The sequence below is a fragment of the Dipodomys merriami genome, unplaced genomic scaffold (assembly GCF_024711535.1).
Source record: "Dipodomys merriami isolate MVZ:Mamm:240054 unplaced genomic scaffold, mDipMer1.0.p SCAF_125, whole genome shotgun sequence".
In the NCBI taxonomy this organism is placed as follows: domain Eukaryota; kingdom Metazoa; phylum Chordata; class Mammalia; order Rodentia; family Heteromyidae; genus Dipodomys; species Dipodomys merriami.
The window spans coordinates 429,651-439,256 of record NW_027202549.1 but is presented as its reverse complement, the minus strand read 5'-3'; the positions used below and the strand labels follow the sequence as shown (position 1 = coordinate 439,256).

General features: G+C 59.8%; 1 protein-coding gene across 3 annotated transcripts; it reads left to right on the top strand.

Annotated features, from left to right (window-relative positions):
- The first annotated feature begins 414 nt into the window (after positions 1-414).
- Hhatl (hedgehog acyltransferase like) lies at positions 415-9,525 on the top strand. 3 transcript variants are annotated; one of them, XM_070017515.1, is made up of 12 exons: positions 415-661; positions 1,707-1,824; positions 3,207-3,274; positions 3,777-3,890; positions 3,974-4,168; positions 4,909-5,118; positions 5,373-5,544; positions 6,815-6,959; positions 7,031-7,066; positions 7,749-7,950; positions 8,520-8,661; positions 9,029-9,525. In XM_070017515.1, exons 2-12 carry the CDS (start codon positions 1,719-1,721, stop codon positions 9,151-9,153), a joined length of 1,515 nt encoding a protein of 504 aa, XP_069873616.1. In that variant the 5' UTR covers positions 415-661; positions 1,707-1,718; the 3' UTR covers positions 9,154-9,525. The 3 variants fall into 3 exon arrangements, with proteins under 3 accessions (XP_069873616.1, XP_069873617.1, XP_069873615.1); XM_070017516.1 differs by having other exon boundaries at positions 1,681-1,824; XM_070017514.1 differs by having other exon boundaries at positions 1,663-1,824.
- Positions 9,526-9,606: the final 81 nt, after the last annotated feature.

Sequence of the window (9,606 nt, the reverse complement as noted above, 5' to 3'; positions counted from 1 at the left end):
CAGAAAAAAAAAAACAAAAACAAAAAACACAAGTAGAGGTGTGGCTCAAGTGGTAAAGCACCAATCTTGAGCCAAAAGAAGCTCAGGGACAGCGTGCCCAGGCCCTGAGTTCAAGCCCCAGGACTGACAAAAACAAATTCCAGGGGTGTGGGGCTCCAGAGGAAGTGGGGGGGGTCCAGCCCTGGGATCTCGCGTGGGTCCCACAGGAAGGGACTGGACGGAGCAAGTCTGGGGGGCTTCCGGGAAGAGGCGGCCCCGTCCAGCATCAGAAACCCGAAGCCCTCCCCCCGCCCACCCCAGGCCCTCTTTTAGAGGTAGGGGTGCAGGCTGGAAGTGAGGGTCAGGTGTCCCCCCCTCCCCGCCCCCACCCCTGGGTGTGGCCAGCCCTCCCCCTCCCCCCCCCCGCTCCTGCGGCCTGCGGCTCTGCTCCATTCTGTCACCAACTCCCGCTGCGGGAAAGGACAGCTCCCTCCTCCTCCTCTCCCTTCCCCCCCCCTCCTTCTGTGTCATTCCATCTAGCCTCTGGGGGTGGGGTGGGGAACCCCAGAGACTGGACACCCCAGGACTTCAGCAGGGGGAGGGGTCCACAAGAGAGAGAGAGAAAGACAGACAGAGACCCACTGCCGCCGTACCAAGCTGTGTCCCTCAAATCCACCTCAAGGTCAGTGGCTGGGCTGGGGGGGAGGGCTGGGGGAGGGGGCGGGGGGGAGGAGAGGGTCTCCCCCTCAACCCCAGACTCTCGATCTCAGATTCCCACCCGCACCCCCCCCTCCCCACACACACCCCCCCCCAAGGTGGCTTTTTCCATGGTGGGGGGGTTTACCTGAGGCAGGTAAGGATATGGGGGGGTCCTCAGATTTGGGGTGTAGGCCTGGGGAGGGGCTGGTGGGGGGTGCTAGCCAAGGAGAAGTGTCAGGCAGGGTGGGGGGGCAGGGGAGGGAGAGGGGGGCCGGCTCCTCCCCCAGAGTCCGGCTTGGGGGACCCGGCTCGGCCAGCCGGAGCTAAAATTGGAAAGCGGCTCGTGGGAGGCAGCTGACGAAGCTGTTCACGCGGGCCCGGCGCCCTGCTCCGGTTTCAGGCGCCCCGGTTCCGTGAACCCGATCCAACCCCCCCCTCCACCCTGCTGATAACTGAGTGTCCTGTCCCGGCAACCGTCCCACAAGTCCAGCGGGCAGCCACCACCCCCCCTTCACCACCCATCCCCTGACCTGGGCATAGTCAGGTAGCGCCCTCACTTAGTCTGAGACTTCAGAGGAACTCTGTGTGTACACACACACACACACACACCTCCTCTCTATTCTTCCAGTTTTGTTTTGTTTTTTTCTTTGCTAGTCCCAGGGCCAGCCTGGTCACCGTCCTTGAATTTTTGTATTTTATGCTCAAGGTTGGTGCTCTACCACTTGAGCCACGGCTCCATTCCAGCTTTTTGATGATAAGAGTCTGATGGGGACTTTTCCTACCCCAGGCTGGCTTTGAACCGTGATCCTCAGATCTCAGCCTCCTGAGTCGCTGGGGTGACAGGCGGGAGCCATCGGTGCCTGGCTCGGGTCTCACCCTGGGCCTGACCTTGGTCAGCACCTTGGACAGTGGCCAGCAGCCTCCCTGAGTGGGGCCTGGGGCTGCAGTGTCTCAGACCGGCCTCAGCCCGGCCTCCTCCCGCAGCCCGGCCTCCTCCCGCAGCCCGGCCTCCCGGCCTCCTCCCGCAGCCCGCCCAGGCCATGGGTATCAAGACGGCGCTGCCCGCGGCCGAGCTAGGCGTCTACTCCCTGGTGCTGAGTGGAGCTCTGGCCTACGCCGGCCAGGCTCTCCTGGAGGCGTCACAAGGTAATGCTGGGCCCCGGGGCAGGGGTGATGGGGTCCCCCACGCAGGGGTCCCAGGAACGAGGCTGGAAACTGGCAGGCTCCAGTCCCAAGGCGGCCAAGGCCTGGTCCAGGGGACACACACACACACACACACACACACACACACACGGAGATCAGGACTTTAACACACACACACGTGCACACACAGGCCAGGAAACACACACACCAGGATTCTAACACTAACATGCACACACAGATACACGGAGACCAGGACTCATATACATGGAGACCAAGACACTTAACACATACAAACAAGACCAAGACTCTTAACACACACATACACACATGCACACACAGGCCAGGACTCACACACACACACCAGGACTTTATACACACATACACGGAGACCAGGACTCTTAACACACACATACACACACACATATCCAGATCAGGATTCTAACACACACACAGGCCAGGACACACACACACACACACACACACAGAAACCAGGACTCACACAAACACATACACAGAGGCCAGGATTCTAATACATACACACAGTCCAGGACACACACACACACACACACACACACACACACAGATCAGGATTCTAATACACACAGGCCAGGACACACACACACACACACACAGATCAGGATTCTGATACACACAAGTCAGGACACACACACACACACAAACACACACAGATCAGGATTCTAATACACACAGGCCAGGACACACACACACACACACAGATCAGGATTCTGATACACACAAGTCAGGACACACACACACACACACACACAGAAACCAGGACTCACACAAACACATACACAGAGGCCAGGATTCTAATACATACACACAGTCCAGGACACACACACACACACACACACACAGATCAGGATTCTAATACACACAGGCCAGGACACACACACACACACACACACAGATCAGGATTCTGATACACACAAGTCAGGACACACACACACACACACACACAGATCAGGATTCTAACACACGCAGAGCAGGATACATACACAAACACAGAGACCACAGAGACCAGGACTCTCTCTCTCTCTCTCTCTCTCTTCCTTACACACACACACACACGGAGACCAGGACTCACACACAGGATTCTAACACACACAGGCCAGGACACACACACATACACACACAGATCAGGATTCTGATACACACAAGTCAGGACACACACACACACACACACACACACACACACACACACACTCCCCAAGACCCAGAAAGGCTCATATGCAGAACAACACCCATCTCCCTGTGGCCTCAAACTCCGGCAGAGGGGATGGAGTAAACCTCTTCCCTTCCCGGGGGTCGGGCGGCCGCGGGAAGCCGGGCCTGCGCACCCTGAGCCGGTCCTCTCTCCTCAGATGGCGCCCGCAGGAAGACCTTCCGCGAGTCCGTGCGGCCGGGCTGGGAGTACATCGGCCGGAAGATGGTGGGTCCCCCGTGCCCCCTGACCCCTGTCCCCTGGTGGGAGGGGCTCTGCTACCCCAGACAGTGCACCTCACACCTCTGTGGACGCCATTCCTCCCCCATGCCCTGCTCACTTGGGAAATGGATCCCCTAATCGTTAAAATCAGAGGCCGCACGTCGGTGGCTCCCGCCTGTCATCCCAGCTGCTCAGGAGGCTGAGACCTAGAGGATCGCAGTTCAAAGCCAGCCTAGGCAGGAAAGGCTGTGAGACTCTGATCTCTCATGAACCACCAGAAAACCGGGAGTGGCGCTGTGGCTCAAGGGGTAGAGCGCTCGCCTTGAGCTGAAGAGCTGAGGGACAGCGCCCAGGCCCAGAGTTCAAGCCCCACGACTGACCAAAACCAAAAAGGGAGGGAGGGAGGCAGCAGGGGCTGAGCCAAGGGCCTGGGGCCGTGTCCAGCCAGTCTTGCGATTCCCCCTCCCTTACCCCCTTCCCATTCCCCCCTCCTACCCCTGCCCCCTAGGATGTGGCGGACTTCGAGTGGGTGATGTGGTTCACGTCCTTCCGCAACATCATTGTCTTCGCCCTGTCGGGCCACGTCCTGTTCGCAAAGCTCTGCACCATGGCTGCACCCCAGGTGAGCCCCAGAGGATGCTGGGAAACTCACCCCTGGGCTCCCCACTCACCCACTGAAGCCTTTCCACCCCCCGCACCCCACAGCTGCGTGCCTGGATGTACGCCGTGTATGGCCTGGTGGCCGTGGCCGGCACGATGGGCCCGTGGTACCTGCTGCTCCTCCTGGGCCACTGCGTGGGGCTCTACGTGGCCTCCCTTCTGCGCCAGCCCTGGCTCTGCTTGGGTCTTGGCCTAGCCAGCCTGGCCTCCTTCAAGATGGACCCCCTCATCTCTTGGCAGGTACAGACTTGGGGGGGGGGGGAGAGAACCTGCCATTATGTAACACTTCTGTTTGTTTTCATTTGGTCAGTCCTGGGGCTTGAACTCATGGCCTGGGGGGGACTGCTGCTTTCATGCAAGCCAAGCATGCTCTACCACGTTGAGCCATATATATATATATATGGTGCCACTTCTGGTTTTCTGGTGGTTCATGGGAGAGAAGAGTCTCCCGGGGACTTTCCTGTCTGGGGCTGGCCTCAAACCACGATCCTCCGAATCTCAGCCTCCTGAGCAGCTGGGATGACAGGCAATAAGTCACCAGCGTCCGGCTCAACTTATTTGATTCTTTCCAAACAGCCTCTTCTCACTTTTTGCTTTTTCCTCAGCCAGTCCTGAGACTTGAACTCAGGGCCTGGGCACTGTCCCTGAGCTGCTTTAGGCCCGTGGCTCATGCCTGTCTTCCTAGTTCCTCAGGAGGCTGAGATCTGGAGGATCCCCGTTCGAGGCCAGCTCCAGGCAGGAAAGTCCCTGAGACTCTTCTCTCCCCTGAACCACCAGAAAACAGGAAGTAGCATTTGTGGCTCAACGTAGTAGAGCATCAGCCTTGAGCCAAAGAAGCTCAGGGACAGTGCCCAGGCCCTGAGTTCAAGCCCCACCAAAGCCAGGGTGCGCAGCCGGTCTCTCGCTCCATCTGGGTGGCCCTGTGGGAAGCCAGGGGGTTCCCCCTGGTGAGCCAGTGTCCCGTCCTCCCTGCCCTCCAGAGTGGGTTCGTCACGGGCACTTTTGATCTTCAAGATGTCCTGTTCCACGGGGGCAGCGGCTTCACGGTGCTACGCTGCACCAGCTTCGCGCTGGAGGCCTGCGCCCACCCCGACCGCCGCTACTCCCTCGCCGACCTCCTCAAATACAACTTCTACCTGCCCTTCTTCTTCTTCGGGCCGGTCATGACCTTCGACCGCTTCCACGAGCAGGTGAGCCCAGACCCCACACACACACACACACACCCAGCAGCGAGGCCTTGATGGTGCTCTACCATTTGGACCACACCTCCATGGCCAGCTTTGGGCTGGCTTCATTGGAGACGTAAAAAAAAGTCTCATAAATTTTTGTGCTCGTTTTGAACCACGATCCTCCGGATCTCAGCCTCCTGAGTACCTAGGCTGACAGCCCTGGGAGCCCTGGCTAGGGGCTCTCAGAGACTCAGAACACCCCCTTTCCCCCCCAGGTGAGCCAGGTGGAGCCAACAAGGGCCGAGGGTGAGCTGTGGCGGATCCGGGCCCAGGCGGGGGTCAGCGTGGTGGCCATTATAGCAGTGGACATCTTCTTCCACTTCTTCTACATCCTCACCATCCCTAGTGACCTCAAGTTTGCCAGCCGCCTCCCGGACAGCGCCCTCGGTGGGTGACCCAAGGGGGTGGGGGGTGAGGACGTAGCTCTGCACCCCCAAAGCACACAGCACCCAGGGGCCCGGGAGGGGAGGCCCTGACTTCCTTCCTCCCTCCCTCTGCTCCTCCTCCTCCTCTTTTCCCTTCTTCCTTCTTTCGGTGTGTGCTGTGGCTGGTGCTCCACCACTTGAGTCACACCTCCCAGGGCTGGCTTCGAACCGTGATCCGCACATCCTCCGCCTCTGGAGTAGCTGGGGTGACGGGCGGGAGCCAGCAGCCGGGGTGCATCCTCGGGAAATGCCCGGGGCCTTGGCGTGAGCGTTGTTCCTGGGAGGCAGGGTGCCCGGTCCGTCCCAAACCGTCTGTCCTGCTGTACCCAGGCCGGTCTTAGTTGGGGGCGTGGCCTTGGAGTGGGCGTGCCCGACGCAGGGCAGTTGTTAATGGAGGAGGGTGGGGTGGAAGGGAAGGGGCGTGGCCTTGGAGGGGGCGTGCCCGACGCAGGGCAGTTGTTAATGGAGGCGGGTGGGGTGGAAGGGAGGGGGCGTGGCCTTGGAGTGGGCAGTTCTTCGTGGGGGTTTGGAGGGGCGTGGCCTTCAAGGGGGCGTGCCAGAAGCCGGGCAGCTCTCCATGGAGGAGGGTGGGGTGGGAGGGAGGGGCGTGGCTTTTGAGTGGGCGTGTCTAATGTAGGCAGTGCTCAATGGGGATGGGTGGGGCTGCGAGGGGCGTGGTCTTTGAGAGGGTATGTTGGGCGCAGGGAATTCTTGAGGTGGGTGGGGCTGGAAGAGAGGGGGCGTGGCCTCGGGGTGGGCGTGTCCAGTGCAGGGCAGTTGTTAATGGAGGTGGGTGGGGCTGCAAGGTAAGGGGCGTGGCCTTCAAGCAGGCGAGTCCGATGCAGGGCAGTTGTTAATGGAGGAGGGTGGGATGGAAGGGAGGGGGCGTGGCCTTCGAGTGGGCGTGTCTAATGCAGGCAGTGCTCAATGGGGGTGGGTGGGGCTGCGAGGGACGTGGCCTTCGAGTGGGCGTGTCCGATGCTGGGAATTCCTAATGGAGGTGGATGTGCTGGAAGGAAGGGGCGTGGCCTCTGAGGGGGCGTGGCCTCGGAGGGGCGTGGCCTCACAGGGCGTGAGTAAAGGGGAGGGCGGAGGGAGGGCGGCGTGTCCGCAGGCCCGGCCAGGGCAGGGGTGGGGGGGGCTCAGGATCTCCCCCCAGGATTGGGAATCCCCCCACCCCCACCCCCCGAGGGCGGCGGCGGTGACCCCGGCGTCCGTCCGTCCGTCCGCAGCCGGCCTGGCCTACGCGAACCTGCTGTACGACTGGGTGAAGGCGGCCGTGCTGTTCGGCGTGGTGGGCGCCGTGGCGCGGCTGGACCACCTGCAGCCGCCCGCGCCGCCCAAGTGCATCACGGCGCTCTACGTCTTCGGGGAGACGTGAGTGCCCGCGGGGGGGGGGGCCCCCACCCCGCCCTACCTCCGCTCACCTCCCCTCCCTTCCCCCACAGGCACTTCGACAGGGGCATCAACGACTGGCTCTGCAAGTGAGTGGCTCAGGGGTGCGTGTGTGTGCATGCGTGCGTGCGTGTGTGTGTGTGCGTGTGCGCCCGTCCTGGGGCTTGAACTCACTCCCCGCTTTTGGGATGTGGTTAGCTGGAGATCAGAGTCTCACGGACCTGCCTGCCAGGGTTGGCTTTGAACCACGATCCTCCAGATCTCACCAGCTAGGAGTCCAGGCGTGAGCCATTGGTGTCCAGCTGAGAGAGAGAGAGAGATCTTTATGGAGACTCAAGGACTGTTGAGTCTAAATGTCTGAGGGGGGAAGGCCGGGGGAGGCTGGGCAGGTGGCTCAGGGGTAGAGTGCTCACTTAGCATGCATGAAGCCTTGGGTTCGAGTCCTCAGTACCACATCCACAGAAAAAGCCACAAGTGGCGCTGTGGCTCAAGCGGTAGAGCGCCCAGCCTTGAGCAAAAGAAGCTCAGGGATGGCGCCCAGGCCCTGAGTTCAAGTCCCAAGACTGGCAAAGCCAATTCATTCATTCATTCATTCAAACGTCTGAGGGGCAGAGAAATCTGGTTCACCCCACTGCACCTTGGGGTGTCTGTCCATCTTTGTGTGTGTGTCCCAGATGACAGAAAGTTGGGGTGTCAAGGAACACATCACATGCGCCCCGGGCCTCTACCAGCCTGCTTCTCCCATCTTTCCTCCCCTCCCCTCCCCTGCAGATACGTCTACGACCACCTTGGAGGGGATCACACCTCCGTGGTCCCGGAGCTCGTGGCCTCCGTGGCCACATTCGCCGTGACCACTCTGTGGCTTGGGCCGTGTGACATCGTGTACCTGTGGTCCTTCCTTAACTGCTTTGGCCTCAACTTCGAACTCTGGGTGCAGAAGCTGGCGGAGTGTGCACCTCTGTCACACATCGAGGTGAGCCAGGGATTGGGGGGCGGGGGGGACCCACAGGAAAAGGTGACACGATTACTTTCTGGAATTACCCAGCCTGGGGCCCCAGTCAAGAACTTTCTCCCCTGGGTGGGCGCTGGTGGCTCCCGCCTGTCATCCTAGCTACTCAGGATGGCTGAGATCTGAGGATCGTGGTTCGAAGCCAGCCTCGGACAGGAAAGTCCGTGAGACTCTTATTTCCAATGAACCACACAAAACCGGAAGTGGCACTGTGGCTCAAGTGGTAGAGCGCTCGCCTTGAGCACAAAGAAGCTCAGGGACAGCGCCCAGGCCCCGAGTTCAAGTCTCACAACTGACAAAAAGAAAAGAAACCTGACTCTACTTCCACGGATCCAAGCTCAGCCCACTCACGCCTGGCTATGTTGGTCAAGTCTTTAACCTCTCCCTGGGCCTCAGTTTCCCCGTATTTAGCAATGAAGAAAGGGCCTGGGTGGTTCTATAGGGCCCAGTCACTGGCTCACCCCCCCCAACTCTTGCTTTCTTTCTCTCTCCCTCTCCCCTTTGGGCAACAAACATTTCCCTGGACCAAGTAGGCCTCTCTGTCGGATCAGATGTCTCGCAGGGTTCGAGGCCTCTTTGGAGCCATCAACTACTGGGCTATCATCATGTACAACCTCGTGAGTCTCAACAGCCTGGCGTTCACCGAGCTGGTGGCCCAACGCCTGCTACTCACAGGTCAGAAACAACTGTGTGTGCATCCTTCCTCCCCCACTTTCTGCCAGTCCTAGGTCTTGAACTCAGGGCCTGGATTCTATCCCTGAGCTTCTTTGTGCTCAAGGTGAGCGCTCCACCACTTTAAGCCACATAGATGGCGCCACTTCCGGTTTCCTGGTGGTTCAGGGGAGATCAGAGTCTTGCAGACTTTCCTACCCTGGGCTGGCCTCATACTACGATCCTCCAGATCTCAGCCTCCACTTGAGTAGCTAGGATGACAGGCGTGAGCCACTGGCATCCAGTAAAGAGGGCTTTCCCGGGTGAGTGGATGGAGCACAGAAATGGGAAAAAATGAATCTCCAGACATCAGTGGCTCCTCTCCCAACAGGCTTCCCTCAGACCACACTGGCCATCTTGTTTGTCACCTACTGTGGGGTCCAGCTGGTGAAGGAGCGGGAGCGAACCCTGGCATTGGATGACGAGCAGGGGCAGGACAAAGAGAAGCCGGAGTAGATGGATGGGAGGGCAACGCGTTGATTGGCTGTGGATGAGGAGTAAGGGGCGGGACAGAGAGGAGCAGGAATAGATGGATGGCAGGGCGCCGATTGGCTGTGGATGAGGAGTAAGGGGCGGGACAGAGAGGAGCTGGAGTAGATGCATGGGAGAGCAACGCGTTGATTGGCTGTGGATGAGGAGTAAGGGGCGGGACAGAGGAGCAGGAGTAGATGCATGGGAGAGCAACGCGTTGATTGGCTGTGGATGAGGAGTAAGGGGCGGGACAGAGAGGAGCCGGAGATGGACGGGAGGGCGACGCGTTGATTGGCTCTGCTCAGCTATGTCTGGGTGATAGAATAAAAAAGACTTTTCTACCATAGCCTGGTTGCTCCCCCATTTCCCCCCTGCCCCGCAAACAGGAGCAGAGAAGAGAGAGCACAGGAAAGCAGAGATCACCACCTTATGACCTAA

Excerpts from the sequence above, each read along its gene's own strand:
- Hhatl (XM_070017515.1), top strand. The coding sequence starts at position 1,719 with ATGGGTATCAAGACGGCGCTGCCCGCGGCCGAGCTAGGCGTCTACTCC. Across the intron at positions 4,169-4,908 it reads ACCCCCTCATCTCTTGGCAG|AGTGGGTTCGTCACGGGCAC; the intron begins GTACAGACTTGG and ends CCTGCCCTCCAG. Across the intron at positions 7,951-8,519 it reads CACCTCTGTCACACATCGAG|GCCTCTCTGTCGGATCAGAT; the intron begins GTGAGCCAGGGA and ends TGGACCAAGTAG.